The following is a 20325-nucleotide window of genomic DNA, read 5'->3' on the forward strand; positions in this document are numbered from 1 at the left end:
GCCTACTTTCTGTCTACACGTGTCATTTTTTCATAAATTGCAGGGTCCAAAAAGCCAGCTCTTGTGAAGAGCATCATATCGAACTTAGGACTGGCTGAAAACTATCTCCTGAGCTGAACAACTAGAAGTTCCTTCAGCCCATTGATTGACTCAGCCATAATACTAGTATCTGGAGTCTGACAAAACAACAGTAATCCCTTAATCATCAGCACGACTTTGCTTGCCGAAACATAATTGTATCCACTAGTTATCACTGTTGCCTGTTTCAACGGGCGAAGAACCTCAATGACAGCTTCCACGATGGACCACTAATTGCTGTGATGTTCGAGCTCTCTAATCTTACCGTCACGTAAGTTTTGGTTGAAGAAGTCGCGCAGTGGCTCTTTACGGGCACAATAAATTTCTATCATGGTCAGTGTGCTATTCCATTGAACATTCATGTCTTTTGTGATGGATGGACTAAGATTATATGTCTTGCGGATAGCTTCAAAAAGATCGTGGAATTTGGAAGATACTTTCAGGATTCTAACCAGCTTTCGTATTTTTACCAGTGCTGGTCCCAGCGTCAATACTTCACTAGAGACGCCTCTTTGTCTAGGTATTGAGCTCTCACTATCGCTGTAAAGGTCTGGATCATTTAATTCTGAGCTACTATCATCATCATTACTGCAGTTGGTAAACCCAATTTCTTCAATGTCATCATCTCCTACAATCAGGTCAGTAAAGTCATCTTGTTCAGCAGTATCAACATTGTCATCAGATTCTGAACTGGATCCTGAATCATTTAGGTGGGGAACACTCACTAAATCTGCCTGGTTTCTGCATTCCCACAGCTTAAGGACATTAGTCACCACATTATGCAGGTTGTGTGCAAAGCATGAGCTTCGCATAATTTCACCGTCTCTGAGAGCCTTTACTATATTAGCTCTCGAATCAGTAATTATAAAGTAGACTTTCCGTAGAATTCTGAACTTCTGGAGGCTACTACGGATTGCACGAAGAATGTTGGCGCTAGTGTGAGCAACTTTTAGTCTCTTAAACTCAAGGATTCTATGCACCAAAGTTAGCTTGCCATCAGTGCTTTTCATCACATAATGAGCTGTAATACCAAGAAAGCCAGAACCCGTTCTTGAAGACCAGCAGTCTTGGGTCAAATTCACTTTCCGGACTTTCTGGAGTTCAGCTTTGAGCTGCTTGACCTTCCTTTTCTTTGCTGTAACTAGATGTCTTGCAACAGTACGAGCTGATGGGCCAGTAAGACCTCCTGTAAGTTTAGAGAATAGAGCCTTTACTCCTGGTTTTTCAAATATTGAAATAGGAAGCTTGTCAATGCAAACCGTTTTTCTGCACAACGTGTTCAGCTTCAGCTGCTGCTGCTTTGTTGACTTAAAAAATTTTTTTACATCCCTTTTCTTTCCAGTACCTTCAAATCGAGTAGGCTTAGTTTCATATGATGTGCTCGGCATGCTGAGCTGAGACAAGGCTGTAGAATGTGACTTCTTTGGAACAGTACTTGATTTAGGTTGCTCAGCAATTTTGTGTTTAGCCATAAGGTGATTTTTAAACGATGTTGCAGACCCCTTTGTTGACTTCACATCTTTTTTGCAGTAATTGCAGGTAATTACAGCTGTTCCCTTATTCCTGGTCCCATGTTGCTCCCAGAACTTGACTTTCTTTGATGGAGGGCCCTCTCCAAGTTCTGAGTCAGAACTTGATGAAATATTTGATGCCAGATTTGATGCCATTTATGACAGCATGTGTATCGGTACCAGCAAAGCATACCATTACTAAGTGCATGGAGCAGTGCAGGTATAGTTACTCCTGTGATTGCAAATAAGAGTATGAAACAAGAACAATTCAAGGAAAAAAGACACTTCTCTGTAGGACAGAGCATAATTTTATTCCATAAGCAAGTATCTTTTTTCTGTATTTGTGAATGCTCCTCATATGGTATATTAAGGGAAATAAAAGTATAATATTAATAATAGCAGGAAATGGTAAAGCGTAGGCCCAGGACTCTGATGTAGCTAGAAGATTTTATAATGCAGATAATAGATTGACTAATTAGACCATTGGAAATAAGCTGCTCCAAATATTTACTAAAGTATATGACATTTGCAGGGTAAAAAATATCGAGGCTATTCACATTTCCTTCCTGGGTGCTGCAAGTGAACATGCCTAAAATGAACATGTCATTGGGAAATTTTATACCCTCATGCTGAAAGGTAGATCATCAACATCTTCAGCCTACTCCTTTGTTCAACAGTCCCTTGATTATAAATTTCAATCAACTAATTCAATTATGTTGATGTGAGAAACCAGGGGTAAAGGTGCAGATTAGTTCCCCCTGATAAAACAACTTATTTGTTTCTGTATATTATTCAGTCAATTGGGCTGTAAAGTTGCACATATACTGTCCAGTAGGAACATGATAAAAACAAATCTCTTACTGTGGCTGGGTTCCAACCTTTTAATTCTCGTATGCCTAGTAAGCCCTGCAGCACTAGCAGAGGCAAAATCAGCAAGATTCGTTGAGTAGCTCCTATATCTGACCATTGGATATCAAAGATTTTCTGTAGTTCCACTTCTACTAGTGCTACAAGGCCTACTAGGGTAATGAAAACTAAATGGTTGGAACTCACCCTGTATATCCTGGTTCTGTTGGCCGGGCCTCTGTGCCCTACACTACAGGGGAACTAATCTGGGTGAAGGTGCAGTTTAGCAACCCCTGATAAAAACAACTTATTACTTACTGTATATTATTCATTCAATTGGGCTGTAAATTTGCACAGATAGGGTTCAGTAGAAGCTGGATGTAAACTAATCGCTTTTTAGTGTATATCCTGGTTCTAGTTACAGGGCCTCTGCACCCTACGCTACTGGGGTTGCTAATCTGCACCTTTACCCAACCAGGTAACCATCTACTTTCAAAGACTAACCAAAGGTGTAAATCCAAGCAGACTGCTTTAGATTAATTTTTACTATGGCGAATGTTTTCTTCAATAGCAAATCTTTTCTTTGGAAGACGTAAAGACAGCGCTTTTCGATAGATGACAAGTATTGCTAATCCAATAAAAGTCGCTAGGCTGCGCTATGGTACTATTCGTAATCAAAACACGGAAAATGAAGAAAAACAGGTTTAAAAAAAACAGAAACGGCAAAACGGCCCGAAAAAAACGAAACAGAAACAGGGACGGTACTAAAAAAAACGGCTACATGTTTTCTGTTTTTTCCGTTTTCCCAAAAAAACAGAACATAAAACGGTAGAAAAAAAAACAGAAACAGAAACGGCGCCGACCCCTAATTTAAATAAGAAAAAGATACAAAATAAAGTATAGGCTGCTGAATAATCTTGCCTCATTCTTCATGTATATACACAAAATTAGGCTGGAGTTCTTTGAGCTGGAGATACCTAAATCTTATGACCTTTAAATCCTATGAGGTAAAAAAATTAAAGGCATAGAAATCAACAGCTACCGGTACATACAAACTTGTAGAATCATTTAATAGTAATATTTGATGATATTTAAAAGAAGTACAAGTTCAGTAAAAACATAAATACCACAATAGCGTTGTGTCGTTGATCCGAATGAATCCTGGACATGTAACATGTATACCCGGGCAGGGTTTATAGGATTTTATCCTATAGCCCCCCTTCGACCCTTGAAATATAAAGGTGACTAGTCCTGACATGACACTGATTTCGGAGTATTATAATATACAGGCTTTCCTTCTGAGATCTTAGTTTTCAAATGATTATCTGCATAGTTTGGCACTTTTATCAATGGGCTGGTACACATCATATCGCACTATGGCGCCAATTTGTAAGGATTGTTGGGGATTCCAATTTAAATGGGTACATCGCAATTTCGGCCCGTTGCACTGCAGTATCCCGGGAGCACAGAGTGGAGTGGTACGCCATCCTGATTTTTGTTTCTGAAAAAGACAATAGATTTAGAGTTTGAGATGGAAAAGTTATCTCCCCACATTCTCTATGATCATTAACTGTATGCGATTAGATTAAAAAAAAAAAAAAAAAAAAAAAAAAAATTAGGGACAAGGACAAATCACTCTAAGCTATAGAATTACTGTAATCTTACAAAGTCAAATCTAATGCTATGAAATGCCAATGCAAAGGCCGATAGATAAAATTTTTAAAATGCAACAAAACCGTGGATTTTTATATCTAAATAAGTATATGTTTTCTTTGTTTATTTGATTTTTCGAGAGAAAATAGTATTTTCTTGGCAATCACAGCGATGTTGTGACTCATTTACAGAAAATAATTAACAAAGAAAACTTAACCTCTCGAACTGGCCATATGCTTAGGGTATAAAAATATTGTACAAGTGGAAACATATTCATAGATAAAGAGCTAGAATTTTATGGAAAATGTCTTTTTTTAACAGTTCGCTAAAAAGTTGACAAATGAATTATCTTCAAAACTAATTGTCTTAATGTATACATCTATGTTAGTATTTAAATATATATATAGGGACGTGTTCAAAGGGCGGGGAACTGAAACCTCCTTCCCCCAGAGATTTCGTGTTGAAAAAGTTACTTAATATAGTACAGAAAGTTTTGGTACTTTTGTAAATTAACTTGCCTATTTTGAAATTTTTGGGAGAGTAATATTGAAAAACTTCACCAATTTGCTGCTTCAAACTGCGTATTTGAGTAGTTTCTACAACTTCTCGATAGTTGATTGGGAGAGTAAGCCCCTCTCAAGAAATGGTAAAATTCAAGACTTAGTTTTTAATTTATGTGTGGCACTAATAATTTTGAATTGATTATAAACAGTTTTGAGGGTCCCTGCTTATCCCAGAAAGCCGCTGCCCCTTCTCGTAGAAAAATCCTTTGATTTTTACATCGTGGCAAAAAAAGAATACTGAGTTACCCACTTTCGCAACCAATTGATTTTAAGCCATATTGTTTTTTTTTTTTTTCACCAAATTGTTTCAAGCCAATTGTACATTTTTTTATATTTTCCATTAACTATGAAAATCCTGTAAATTAGACCAGTGCTTCAATGTGGACACTTCTTGATTCTATAAAAAAACATTTATTCGACCCCCCTGAGATTCCCATCTCACATTAAATAAATAAAGGCACACACCAAAGGTAGCATAGGCCTTTTTTTACACGTAAAACGTAAAAAATTGCCAAAATAAGTTGTCTGTATTTTCTCTTTTTTTTTTAACGGAATATTCTTTCCCCCACCCCCCTCATAGATTTTTGGACACAGGGTTGCATAAATTATTATACTTATTAATAGAACGAAAATACTAGAATATACTAGAAATACTAGATATAATAGAAATACTGGAAATAAAAATACTAGAAATAACACCCACCGTTGGTGGGTGTCAAACGTAAGAACCTTTGTTGATAAGTTGAAGCTTCGAATTCGACCAGTAGACCTAGACAGCCACTAGGAAGTTATATTTGTCGAATATAGACTATTATAGACTTTTGTTCGAGACGAATTGATCTATAAACTGAATTAAATAAAAAAAGTTTTTTCAACTGAAAGTAAGGATCAATATTTAAACGAATAGAAAATATTCCGTAAGTGGTGTGTGTGTGTGGGGGGGGCTGCCTAACCTAGTTTATTCTAATTAAGAGGCCCTTGTGTTTCAGGAGTCGTTCTCAAAGAATTGGGACAAAGAGTCAAACTTTAGCGTAAAGAGCTTTGGTATTGAGGAGATGATCAATTTCGATTTTCTTGTCTTTCTCTTTGTCTCTCTGTCTATGTGATTTTACTCCCTTGGTTTAATTTTAAATTTGTTGGGTTTATTTAATTTGATGGATGATATTTGTATCTTTGCCTCCAAAACCTTCATAAATAGTGTTTTAGATGATATTAAGCATTTCAATATTAAGACACAAAAGTAAAACTAATACGAGGTGAAAATAAAAATTTTGGGTTATACCAAAGAAAATTCTTGATGTAATAATGGAAAAAATTCCGGTACTTATTTATTATAGTGACAACGCTCAAGAAGTAACGTTAGGTTAATCCTAATGAAAAATACCAAATTATGATGGACATATAATACTTTAGAAACAATTTTGGCATGGGCGCCCATATGGGGGGGGGGCATGGGGGCTCTGCCCCCCCCCCCCCTGGCTGAATGATGCTGCCTTATTTTTATATTTTTGTTCTGAGATTTCTATTATATAGCATTAAAAGTAGCAATTAGACGAAGTTTGCCGCCCCTGGAATTCAGCTTATGGGCGCCCATGATTTTGGGCTATATATTTGCTCATTAGGGATGGTGGTGGTGGTGGAGTAGGGTAAAGTATAGTTGGTCTGCATGCAAAATGTGTTAGCTACAATTATGCTGAATATCAAACAGTTCGTGATAACAAAATGTAAGTAAAGAGCGGCGCGGCTCAATAGTAGCCGAAACCCTAAAACATAGAATTTTGGTACCAATACATACATTAGAAAATTAGATTTTTCTGCTGATTTCAAATAGAAAAGTTTCATCAATTTTAGTTTTACCCATCAAAATTTACGAGCCTTAGAAAATTTGCCTTATTTTCGAAAAAAGGGGGAACACCCCCTAAAAGTCATAGAACTTTAATGAAAATCACACAATCAGATTCAGCGTATCAGAGAACTCTGTTATAGAAGTTTCAAGCTCCTATCTGCAAAAATGAGGAATTTTGTATTTTATGCCAGAAGAAAGATCATGGATGCGTGTTTATTTGTTTATTTGTTTTTTTTTAAGTTTCATCAAGTTTAGTACTACCCATCAAAAGTTACGCGGCTAGAAAAAAATGCTTTCTTTTCGAAAAAAGGGGGGAAACACCCCCTAAAATCCAAAGAATTGTAAAGAAAAGCAGACCATCAGATTAAGCGGATCAGAGAACCCTACTGTAGGGCTGTAGAGCTCCTATCGGTTAAAATGTGGATTTTTGTATTTTTTACCAGAAGAAAGATCACGGCTGCGTGTTTATTTTATTTTATTTTTTTTTTTTTGAGGGGCTATCGTATTGACCCAGGTGTCATAGAATATCGTGGGAGGGCTCATTCGAACGGAAGTTAAAAGTTCTAGTGCCCTTTTTAAGTGACAAAAAAATGGAGGACAACTAGGCCCCCTCCCACGCTCATTTTTTCCCAAAGTCACCCGATCAAATTTTGAGATATCCATTTTGTTCAGCATGGTCGAAAATATAATAACTATGCCTTTAGGATAACTTAATCCCCCACAGTCCCCGGGGGGAGGGCTGAAAGTTATGTACTTTACCCAATGTTTACATATAGTATTGGTTATTGGGAAGTATACAGAGGTTTTCAAGAGGGATTTTTTCTGGTAGGGGGGGGGTCGTTGGTTATGTAGGAGGATCTTTCCATGGAGGAAGTTTCCATGGAGGAAGGGACATTGCTATGAAGGGGCGCCGGATTTCTCAGCATTATTTAAAAACGATCAGAAAAAAAAGTTTTTCAACTGAAAGTAATGAGCAACATCAAAACTTAAAACGAACAGAAATTATTATGTATATGATTGGGTTCGCCCCCTAGTTCATACCTTTCTCTTTAGTACTTTCATTAGAACAATCTATTCTAATTAACGGTCTTTGTGATTAAGGGGTCATTTTTAAAGAATTGGAACACAATTTGAACTTTAGCGTAAAGAGGTTCGTTACGTATGTTAATTCGCAAGTTACGTAGTAAAATTAAACAACTTTCGAGAAAGCCGTTTAACCAAATAAAAGTAAAATTTATATGCAAATTTTGTTTTAATTAGTCATGTACGGTGAGCCAAAATCAAAACCTGCATTAATTCAAAAATGTTCAAAAATTAAAGAAAAAAAACAAGTTTTTTTTTAACTGAAAGTAAGTAGTGACATTAAAACTTAAAACGAACAGAAACTATTCCGTATATGAAAGGGGCTATCCCCTCCTCAACGTCTCGCTCTTACGTTAAAGTTTGACTCTTTCTCGCAACTCTATTTTCTTAACAATAAAAAACTTTAGCGTAAGGAGCGAGACGTTGAGGAGGGAACAGCCTCTTTCATATACAGAATATTTTCTGTTCGTTTTGAGTTTTAATGTCGCTCCTTACTTTGAGTTAAAAAAAACTTGTTTTTTTAAAAAATCTAATTATGAAGTAAGAATTGGTTTCTAACTTCATGCTGTCCAAATACTTTACCCCCCCCCCCTCCTAATGTGCAAATACATAGCCCTAATTATATAAGTCCAATTATTCTGTCACTCGCCACTCGTTTTCCACTGAGCGTAAGCTAATTGTCTTTAAAGACAGACACATGAAACCGGTTTTTTCTCGAGCTTTAGACAGCGTAATTCTTGAGTGTTGTCGCTGTAATACAGAATTACCAAAATTCAATTTAAATAGAAAATTTAGGTTTAAAAAAAAATTAAAAAGTGATTTAGCTCAAATTGACAAAAACTAGCCTTTGTTAGGGAGGGAACCATCTCAACCACAGTGTCATGCTAAGTGTAGATGAAATATGTTGACACAGTCATTTGTATTACACAGTCAATTTGCTAAGAAACAGAATCAGTATATAAATCGGTCTCTGATTTTGGCATTGTCCATTCACTAACTAAAATAATCTATTTGATTGTTTTTGCTATGTTACTACCAATTTCAACCATTGGTTACCTCGCCCTAGAGAATATTAAATCCCTGAAAGGGACTAAGATAGAAAGAGCACCAATCAGTGGGTGACCAAGCAAAAGCCTTAAAGCGAAGTGACCAAAAGAGACCCGGCACTCAATATCTTTCCTTCCCATTTTCTTCTAATTACTTTTTTTGCAGGCGAAAGAGATTTTCAAGAATCTGAATATCACAATGAATAATTTGTGCCAATTTCAATCCCAGGAAAAGGTCCAGGATTTTGCCAAAATGTCTTCACAGCAACTACTGAAGAGCACACAAATTTGTACCGGTTAGTTCATCAGTTTTTTTTCCAATCCTTTCAATTTCATGTTGGCCAAAGGCCAATATTTATTATTTACTCAGACTCCAGCTTCGGTAGTCTGACTTTATACCCTGCATGTATTCTAAGCACACTTGAAAAAGAAGTTTTTAGGTTGATTAATTTAAAACAACTTTCCGGAAAAGAAGTTTTTCAAAGAAAGTAAAGGCTATATTAAACTTCAGATCAGCAGATACAAATACCAGTTAAAATTCAAACTAGAAACGACACGAAACTAATATTAAAGAATAAATGAAATCCAAAACGAACAGAAATTATAAAACCAATCATAGCTTACAAACATACAATAGGTACTAATATAAACGAATAAATAAATCTTAAAACGAGTGAAGACTTAAATTGAATATGCCAATAAAGCTTTAAACGAACAAAAATCACTGCAAATAAGAGTTTGAGTTTTGCCTCCTTTTCTCACTGTAAAAGTCTAAATACTACTGCGTCATTGGCGCTTTACTTGTCATCTGATCGTTGGAATATTTCAAACAAAATGGCTATCTCAAAATTTTGATCGGATGCATTTGGGAAAAAGAGGCTGGAGGGGGGGAGGTATATGTCCGCCGATCACTTTTAATGACTCTTAAAAAAGTAAGTAGAAATTTCAATTTCCAATCAACTGAGTCACCTCTGATGTTTATACGACCACCCTTTACTAAAAACCTTATCTACCCCCGGGGCATAACTTACAATACTTCTCCCGGGCTTTGGGGGCCTGTTTTGACCCCTAAGTTTTTGTTATTTGACTTTTAAACTATTTGGAACAAAATGGCTATCTTAAAATTTTGACCAGATACATTTGGGGAAAAGGGGCCTGGGGGGACTAGTTGTCCTCCGGTCACTTTTTGCTGTTAACAAGGGTACTAGAAATTTCAATTTAAAATCAAATGAACCCCCTCCCGAAGTTTTTACGACCATTCCTTCCATAAAAATCTTTCATGCCACCGGGGCATAATTTACAACACTCACACCCGGGTTTCGGTGGGCTGTGTTATTCCTGGAGTCTTTGTTATATGATCTTTGGTCTATTTTGAACAAAATTGCTATTTAAAAATTCAACCGGACGCATTTGGGGAAAAGGGGAAAGGTTGGCGGGGGGGGGGGGAGGTGAGCTAGTTGCAATCGGATCACTTTTGACTCTTAAAAAAAGAAATAAAACTTTCAATTTTTAACCATTTGAGTCCTTCGAGGTTTATATGTCCACTTCTTCCATAAAAACTTTATATGCCCCCAGGGCATAAGTTACGACCCTTACCCATGGCTCTAGTGGGGTGGGGGGGGGGGGGGTATGTTGACCCCGAAGTCTTGTTGTCTGATCGCTGGACTATTTCAAACAAACTGGCAATCTCAAAGTTTTGATCGGGTGAATTTGGGGAAAAGAAGGTTGTATGTGTATGGGGGGGGGGGTTCAATTTCCAATTAAAAAAGCCCTCTCTGAAGTTTATACGAGCATCCCTTCTATAAGAATCATATATGCCCCCAGGGCATAACTTACGACACCTGCACCTGGGCCCGGGGAGGGGGGGGGTTGTGTCGACCCTCGAGTCCTTGTTATATGATCTTTGAACTATTTTTTACCAAAATTGCTATCTCAAAATTTTTATCGGATGTATTTGGGGGAAAAGGGGGTGGAGGGGGGGCTTGTTGCCCTCCGATCTCTTTTGACTCTTAAAAAGTGAACTAGAACTTTCAATTTACAATCAAATGAGCCCTCTGAAGTTTATACGAGTATCCCTTCCATAAGAACCATATATGCCTTTAGGGCATAATTTACAACGCCTGCCTCAGTGCCCTGGGGGTTTTTGTCGACCCTGGAGTTTTCATTATCAGATTTTTGAACTATTTTTAACAAAATGGCTATCTCAAAATTTTTATGGGATGTGTTTGAGGAAAAGAGGGCGTGGGGGGGCTAGTTGCCCTCTGATCTCCTTTTGAGTCTTAAAAAATGAAGTAGAACTTTCAATTTCTAATCAAATGAGCCCTCTCGGAAGTTTATACGAGCATCCTTTCTATAAGAACCATATATTGACCCCAGGGCATAACTTACAACACTTGCCCCCGGGTCCTGGGGGGTTTTGTTAACCCTGGAGTCTTTCCTATGTGATGTTTTAAGTAATTTTAACAAAATGGCTATCTCAAAATTATTATCGTATGTGTTTTAGGAAAAAAGGCGTTGGGGGGGGGGGGGCTATTTGCCCTCTGATCCCTTTTGACTCTTAAAAAGTGAACTAGAACTTTCAATTTCCAGTCAAATGAGCCCTCTATGAAGTGAATACGAACATCTTTTCTATAAGAACCATATATGCCCCCAGGGCATAACTGCCCCTGGGCCCCGGGGGGGGGTGTTTCGACCCCGGAGTTTTAATTATATACTCTTTGAACTATTTTTTCCAAAATTGCTATCGCAAAATTTTTGTCGGATGTATTTGGGGTAAAAAAGGCATGCGGGGGGGGGGGAGGGGCTAGTTGCCCTTCGATCACTTTTGACTCTTAAAAAGGGCACAGAACTTCCGATTTCCAATCGAATGAGCCCCCTCTGAAGTTTATACGACGACCCCTTCCGTACGAAGTGCCTCTGGGAAAAAAAAGAATAACACATTGGAGCCAGTATGGCCTTCATGGGCGTACGGAGGGGGTGCTGCTGACCCCCCCCCCCCCCCCCGCCTAGAACTTCAAATTTGCTCTAGATATGGCTGAAAAAGCAGATGGTTAAATAGGCAGTTGAAAAAAGATATATGGCTAAAAAAGCAGTTGATAAAAAGTAGATGGTTGAAAAGACTAGAAATAAACAGCTGGAATGACAGAATAAAAGTCAAACAAGAAATAATTATCCATAATGTCTCGGAATCGTGATTTCCCTTGCAACAGGAATAGAAGGTCTGGCCTTTATACTCATTAGTTTTATAGCCATATATATTTCTATCGTGACATCTCTTTTAATACATGTACCCTATAACATTTCTTCCTAGAACACTCGCTTTTAGATTTTTTTTCTGCGAGCATAAATTTTCTGATATTTAGACCTAACTTCCGTGTTATGATACATCCACGGAATGATACATTCCGTGGATCTCGCTTCTTGTCAACAGTGATAGTTCATGTCGACCCAAGTGTCAACATGTGTCATCAAGGTAGGTTTATGAGATATACCTACTTCGATTACTCAATTCGTGGTTTTTCAACGAATTTTGTCTCCTAGAAACGCAATCAAATTGCTATGCAGCATGTGATCTGATACAAGAAATTTATTTATCGATTAAACCTTTGAAAGCTCCCCTTTCAAAAGGTCGTAATAGAATTTCTATTAGAAGGATAAGAGGGTGATTCATTGAACGTATATTACCGTCGGTCCTCGTCTAAAAACAGTCGTGCAATTGGCATTTGACACTTATCTCAGAAGTGTAGAAATTAAGATACTATTTTTAAGCGTGAAAACGGCAAAATTACGTCAAGTTGTATATTGAAATGCTATAGAAGCTTTCATTTGTCTGATTTACTGTGTGGTTAAACCGCGTTTATTTATAGGTGATTTTTCCCTTGAAGCTGATTTAACCTATTTAATTAGCAGCCAAACAGAATTGAGGACATTTGATACCATCCTCAAAAATGGTAATGCTACGCTGCAAAGTCTGAAAGTGGATATAGAAAGGTTAGTATAACCCTTTCAACGATTTTTTCTGTAATTTTAAAACATCCACACGAAGAAAAAATGCATTTTCAATCAACTAGGAGCTTAAACATGTTGGAGGTAGGGGGAGGATGCTAAGCATTTTCGATTAAAAAAAATACTGCCCGATTGACTGATATGTGATGTAGTATAGTGAGAAGTTGTTTTTTTTCAACTGCTAACTCGGGAATTGTTCTTTTCATATTATTGGGAAATTGAGGACTTCGTTTAGAAGTTGATTTGTAAAGGTGGAAGTGGGACATATTCTCTCCAATTCGCCTAATTGAAGCGCTGTCTTTGGCAAAAGGCAAAACTGCATTATGAAAATATTTAATTCCCGAAAAAAAATTAACTCTGGTGGAACTAAGAATAAGAAAGAAGAACTATTTCTATTCTTGAAAATTCAAGTTTGGTTTATAATAAAAAAAAAAATCAACTTGAACTGACCATAAAATGAATTCGGTATGAACGTCTGACTTGTGTTTCCTCTAAAATAGCATTTTTATAAAATAACTGTTTTGTAAAAATAGCACCTATTTTTTTTTAATGAAACATGTCAAGGTCAAATTATTGGAACTTTCTTGAGAATTGTTTCATGTGTAGCTTAGTTTGAATTTAAAAAAAGATTGACTTAAACTGACCATTAATGACTTGAGTATAAGAGTCTGGCTTCCGAACTATTGCTACTATCTTTTATAAAATAGAATTTTTCATAAAATACCTATTTCATAAAATAGTACCTGTTATTTTTATAAAATAGGTCAAGGTCTTGATTTTTGATTTGTATTAACTAAAAAAACTTTCTCCGCAAAATAAGTTTTTCAAAGAAAAGTAAAGAACTCCATTAAACGAAAAATGAGCAAAAATAAAATTAAATAATCTACCAAGCGTGAAACTACCGCAAATCAGCATCAATAAATAAATGAAACCCAAAACGAACAGAAATTACAATAAATAACCGAGTCAAACTCAAAACGAGCAGAAATTAACATAATTTGGGCCCAAAACCCCTATGCCTTCCCAAGGCCAAAACAAAATTTGCACTTTACTGAAAAAAATATAAATGTTTTTACTTTTATAACTTTAATAAATAAAAAAAGACCAAGATTTTGATTACTAGCCATCAGTATATGTAAATTAAACTGACAAAGCACAGTAATTTGTATTTTTTTCAGTAAACTGCAAATTTTGTTCTGGCCTTGGGAAGGCATAGGGGTTTTGCACCCAACTTATGTTAATTTCTGCTCGTTTTGAGTTTGACTCGGTTATTAATTATAATTTCTGTTCGTTTTGGGTTTCATTTATTTATTGATGCTGATTTGTGGTAGTTTCACGCTTGGTAGATTATTTGATTTTATTTTTACTCATTTTTTGTTTAATGGAGTTCTTTACTTTTCTTCGAAAAACTTATTTTGTGGAATTTTTTTTTTAAATTAATTTCTGTTCGTTTTATATTGACATAGTCTTTTCAGGGAAAAAGAAAATAATATTTAAATCTTTTCGTTTTTTTTAAGACTTTATAGTTTGGCGTGCTATTTTTATGCTGAAGGAAATTTTTCAGCAATTTTTAACAACATACACCCTTTTAAAAATATGGAAACAAATAGTTGTGTTTAATTTAGTTTCATACCTCCTCTAGTTGACCTGAAATGGAAAACGTGATGCCATTCGTAAAAAAATCTGTTTACTTTCTTTGATAGCTTGGATACACTATTTTGATTTGGTTAAATTTTAAGAGCAGAAGTAGCCCCGAAAGTTTGAACATAATACCCTGAGTCGTTCTTGGGATACTGCTGAGATACCTTATTGGGAATGAGCATTAACACAGTGCATTTTGATTTAATCTTACGGCAACATTTAGCTTTTAAACATAATGGGCAAATGGGAGGATAAGCGTGGGAGGGGGAATAGTTGCCCTGCAATAACTTTCGACTATTAAAAAGGGCATCAGCCCTTTCTATTTTAAATCCATTGAGCCCTTTTCAAAGTTTCCACGACAACTCTTTCGATAAGAAGTGCCCTGGTCTAAAAAAAAAAAAAAAAAAAAAAAAATAATACATTATACCCACATCGATATTTACTATAAAAATGTCAAGCCTTCCAATCCCCTTCGACTATTAAAATGGGCACTAGCCCTTTCAATTTACAATCAAATGAGCCCTTTTTGAAACGACAGCGCTTTCTATAAACACCTTATATGCCCCCAGGGGATAAATTACAACTCTTACCCTAAGGGCTGTTAGGGGGGTTGCAATCCTCTATGACCTAATTTCCAAGACTTTCAACTACAGTTAACAAAATGGCTATCTAAAAATTTTGATTGGATGTGTTTTTATTTTTTTTTTTTTTTTTTTTATTTTTTTTTTTTTTTTTAATCCCACCTCCTCTCCTCTCAGTGGCTCTAACATTAAAAAAAAAAACTACTTTTAAATATTACAAAAATCTAAATGCCACCTACACTCTACATTTTACTAAAATTAGCAGCCAAAGAATGGTCTTCGCATTATTGTACTTCTACTAAAATAATTTTTAATCCATATTAACAATAAAATAAAATTCTCTCCCGCAGAGAGGACGTCCCCCCTCCACAGGAAGTCCCCGCTTGCGGTGGCCATTTACAACAACAGACAAAATTTTCTCAAATTCCAATTCTGCAAAGAAGCCACTACTAAAAAAAAATAAAAAAAATATAAAAAAAAATATCCCAATAAAAAATAAATAAACAAACCAACAAAAACCCCCCCAAAAAAACCCTCTTTTACATCATCATTTCAGCTTATTTTTACAACACACAAAAATAAACACACTAATATTTACGAAAAACAAATAAGCTGAAATGACCACCAAACCCCATTTTTAAACATCATTTTTTTTCCTTTTTTCCTTTTTTTCCTTTTTTGGCTGCTAATTAAAAAAGAAAAAAAACAATTGGATGGGTTTGGGGAAATGGTGGACGTGAGAGGAGCGATAATCGTTCTCCACACTTTCAAATATTAAAAATGGCACTAGCAGTTTCAATTTCCAATCAAATGAGCCCTTTTCAAGTTTCTACGACAACACTTTCAATAAAAACCTTATAAGCCCCGAGGGCAGGACTTACAAACCTTGCCCTGAGGGCTGGGGGGGGGGTGGTCATACTCAAAGACCTAAGGTCCCGAACTTTCTACTACGTTTAACAAAATCGCTCCCCGAAAATTTTGATTTAATGTGTTTGGAGGAATGGTGGGCGTGAAAGGGGGGTTAGTTATCCTCCAATCACTTTCGACTATTAGAAAGGGCACTAGCCCTCTCAATTTCCAATTGAAAGAGCCTCTTTTGGAGTTTAACGACAAATCTATCTGTAAAACCTTATTTGCTCCCAGGGCATAATTTGCTCCCAGGGCAAGCTCCCAGGGCGTGAGAGGGGGGTTAATTACTCTCCACTCACTTTCGACTATTAAAAGGGGAATTTCAATTTCCAATGAAATGAGCCCTTTTTGAAATTTCTACAACAACTTTCTATATAAACCTAATATGCCTCTAGGGCATAACTTACAACCCTTGCACTGAGGGCTCTGAGGGTGCTTTCATCCTAAAAGACCTAATTTCCAGAACTTTCAACTACGTTGAGAAAAATGGAAATCTCAAAGTTTGGATTGGATGTGTTTGAGGAAATGGTGGGTGTGAGAGGGTCGCTCTCCAATCACTTTAAACTTTAAAAAAGGCACGATCCCTTTAATTTCCAATTGAGTGAGCCCTTTTGAAGTCCGTATGACCACGCTTTCTATATAACGCATATTTACCCCTTGGGCATAACTTACAACCCTTGCCCTAAGGGCTGTGGTGGGGAGGGGTTGTTGCCCTTAAAGATCTAATTTACAAAACTGTCAACTACGTTGAATAAAATGGCTATCTAAAAATTGTGATTGAATGTGTTTGAGGAAAAGGTGGGCGTGAGAGGGGGGTTAGTTGCCCTCAAATCACTTTCAACTATTAAAAAGGGCACTAGCCCTTTGAATTTCCAGTCGAATGAGCCCTTTTTCAAGTTTCTACGACAAAGATTTCTATAAAAACCTTATGTGCCTCCAGGGCATAACTTATAACCCTTGCCCTGAAGACTATGGGGGGAGTTTCCTGCTCAAAGGTATAATTTCCTGAACTTTAAACTGCGTGGAACAAAATGGCTATCTAAAAATTTTTATTGGATGTGTTTGGGGAAATGGTGGGAGTGGAAGGGGTGTTAGTGGCCTTCCAATCACTTTCGAGTATTAAAAAGGGCACTGGCTATGTCAATATCAATGAAATGCGCCGTTTTGGAAGTTTCTACAAAACGCTTTCTATAACAACATTATATAACCCAAGGACATAACCTACAATCCTTGTCCTGAGGGCTGTGGGGGGGGGGGGGTTGTCATCCTCAAAGACCTAATTTCTAGAACTTAAAACTACGTTGAATAAAATGGCTATCTCAAAATTTTGATTGGATGTGTTTGGGGGAAAGGTGGCCTGAGAGGGGGGTTAGTTGCCCTCCAATCACTTTCGACTATTAAAAAAGGCACTAGCCCTTTGAATTTCCAATCGAATGAGTCTTTTTTGAAGCTTCTATGACAAGGCTTTCTATACAAACCTTATATGCCCCCAGGGCATAACTTAAAACCCTTGTCCTAAGGACTATGGGGGAGTGTCCTGCCTCAAAAACATAATTTCTATCTGGAAATCAACTAAGCTGAACAAAATGGCTATCTCAAAATTTTAATGGGATTTTTTTTGGGAAATGGTGCGTGTGGAGGGGTTGTTAGTCGCCTTCCAATCACTTTCGACTATTAAAAAGGGCACAAGCCACTCCAATTTCCAATTGAATGAGCCCTCTTCGAAATTTCTACGAGAACTTATTCTATACGAAGTGCCCTGCTCTAAAGAAAAAAAAAAAATAATACATTGTGCCAACATCGTTCTTATGGCATGTCTGTTAAAAGTGATTGAGAGCTTTCTTTCCGATCGTTCACTGCGGGTTGTTCTTGACGGGTTATTTCCCGCGAATACCCAGTGAAAGCAGGGGTACCCCAGGGCAGTGTCTTGGGACCTACGCTTTTCCTTATCTACATAAACGACATGGGAGACAACCTCGCAAACCCTCTGCATCACTTTGCCGACGATACCACGACACACTCAGCCGCCCCTAAACACGAAGACCCAACACAAGCCTCCCTTTCCCTACGGATGGATCTTTTGAAAATTGAAAAGTAGTCTGATGCATGGATGATCAAATTCAATGCATCAAAAACAAAAGAGCTTCTAATTACCCGATCAAAGGTGCCACATGAACACCCCAGTTTCATCTTCAAAAATGAAGCTATAAAGAGAGTTGACGAGCTTCGTCTACTGGGGATTCATTTCTCCACCGATCTCTCTTGGAACAACCACCTTGATCTGGTGAGAACCTCCTGCGCAAGACAGCTGGGAGTTACTCTTCGTTGCAAAAACCTTCTTCCATCAAGCTCGATCATCCCACTCTACAAGTCTTGCATCAGACCCATAGCTGAATATGGATGCCTGCTATATGCTCCGAAAACGGTGTTGGCACCACTTCAGAAGATCCAGAATAGGGCAAATAGGGTGGGCTGCGCCTATACACAAGAATAGCTCCAGCCTCTAAATGAAAGGTTTGATGTAGCGTTGATGGCAGTTTTCTACAAGTACATGAATTCGCCTCCCTCAGACGATCTCTCTCGAATTGTACTCATTTGTTTCCAGCTAACAAGGCAGACATAAAGACTCTTAATTCAGAGTAACTATCTAAAAGAGGATATACCAAAAACTGAGTGCTTGAGGAGCAGCTTTATCCGGCGTTGCACTTCTATCTGGAACGATCTTCCTGGGAATATTATCCCTGCAATATCCTCTGTTGACACCTTCAAAAGAAGGTTTAATAGACATTTAAAACCTCGAGGCCATTGAAAGAGGTAAATGAATAGCGGCATATCAGATACTTTGAAATACCTGGCGCCGTCAATATTGGAATAAAAAAATAAAAAAAATGCCCCCAGGGCATAACTTAAAACCCTTGCACTGAAGGTTGTGGGGAATATCCTCCTCAAAAACATATTTTCTATATGGAAATCAACTACGCTGAACAATGTGGCTATCTCAAAAATTTGATTGGATGTGTTTGGGGGAATGATGGGCGTGGAGGGGGGGGGGGGCTAGTTGCCCTCCAATCACTTTCGACTATTAAAAAGGGCACAAGCCACTCCAATTTTCAGTCGAATGAGTCCTTTTCGAAGTTTCTACGACAACTCCTTCGATACGAAGTGCCCTGGTCTAAGACCACGAAAAAAAAAAATACATTGTGCCGACATCGTTCTTTACTTAGCCAGCGCGATTGCACTGCCTATGATAGAACTGTTCAATCTGCCTGAAAACAAAATTAATACAGGGATACAACAATTTCTACGACCATCCTTATATTCTAGGATCAATATGGACGTCTGTGCGTACGTTTACATTCTGGGGAGGCATTAGAGGATTAGTACTACTACTACTAACAACTCACTGAAGCACCAAGAAGCCTGAGGTCAACACAGCTACCCACGCTCCTCCTCAATCCTAATCTATTCAAAGCCTCCGTCTTTACACCCTCCCAGGAAGTTTGTATTTCCCTTAAATCTTTCTTTATGACATCCTCCCACCCCAAACGTGGACGACCTGCTTTCCGTTTCTATTTCGGAAATATTTTATATTTCTGTTACGTTTTTTTCTGCAATACCAATCAGTAGAGAGAAAAACAAACAGAAATGTAAGTAAAATGACTTAACCTTTAGGTGAATAGGGGGAGGGAAAAGGGGTGAGGCAAAAAACTAGGGAGAAAAGGGGGGAAGCAAAAAAAGACTAGGTAGAAATAAACAATAGCAAAGCCAGTATATTATCTGCTGTGCTAGATTGCATATATGGTTCTTTTAGGCATCATAGCTGCAGCGACAACTGCGGTCAAGAAAAGCCCATGGTAACCAAAATTTTAAAAGCTCATTAAAAAAAACTATCCAGTGAGAAAAATTGCTTTTTTCACCTGATTCAGGATCTTAATAGTAAATTTTTATTGCGCAACCATATTTAAGGGAATTTTGAAAAAGAGTCTAAATCCCCTCCATAATGGCATCGGATTGAAATGAAAAGTGCACTATTGAAACTATAATAATTGAAAACCCCATATAGGAAAATTATAGCCCCCCATCTTAAACAACAAACGAAATCCCCTTTTTTTGCCCCAGGGGTGATCGTATCGAACCACTCGTCGTTGAATGTTTAGAGAGGCCTCACTTCAAAGGAAATTGCCATATATAGTTCCGTTTTTAAGTAGCAAAAGAGATCGTACCACAGAAGAATGACATTTTTTGGCCTTTTTGTGCGCCTAAACCGTCAAATCCAAGAGAATGGAAATTCTGAGATATTCAATCAGTTTTTCATAGCATAAAACCCTAAATAGAAAGTTTGGAGCCTCCATCTTAACCACTGTATAAAGATAATTAGCAGTAAGTTTACCGCAGATGATTTCTGGCTCTTCATTCTCGGTGCGAATAAACAGCTCATCCCACATACTCTTTCATTAGCGCTTACAAACAGTTCCTCTCATTTGATCTGCCATCAGCGGTCCAATTACCCTGGAACACGTATTTTGGCAGAAACTTTCTCAAAGTGCCTTTGAAACCAACTCG

The 20325-nt window shown here is 37.3% G+C and overlaps 1 protein-coding gene across 1 annotated transcript in view; it reads left to right on the forward strand.

Annotated features, from left to right (window-relative positions):
- Positions 1 to 20325, forward strand: part of LOC148951539 (structural maintenance of chromosomes protein 5-like) — a 162329-nt gene that overhangs the window by 50527 nt on the left and 91477 nt on the right. Inside the window, exons 4-5 of the mRNA XM_089090325.1 lie at positions 8793 to 8922; positions 12493 to 12616. Coding sequence (XP_088946451.1) covers positions 8793 to 8922; positions 12493 to 12616 — 254 coding nt within the window. The remainder of the gene's footprint in view (positions 1 to 8792; positions 8923 to 12492; positions 12617 to 20325) is intronic.

Source organism: Artemia sp. Qi Xiang Cuo, chromosome 6 (genome assembly GCF_049724085.1).
Source record: "Artemia sp. Qi Xiang Cuo chromosome 6, ASM4972408v1, whole genome shotgun sequence".
NCBI classification, from domain to species: Eukaryota; Metazoa; Arthropoda; class Branchiopoda; order Anostraca; family Artemiidae; genus Artemia; species Artemia sp. Qi Xiang Cuo.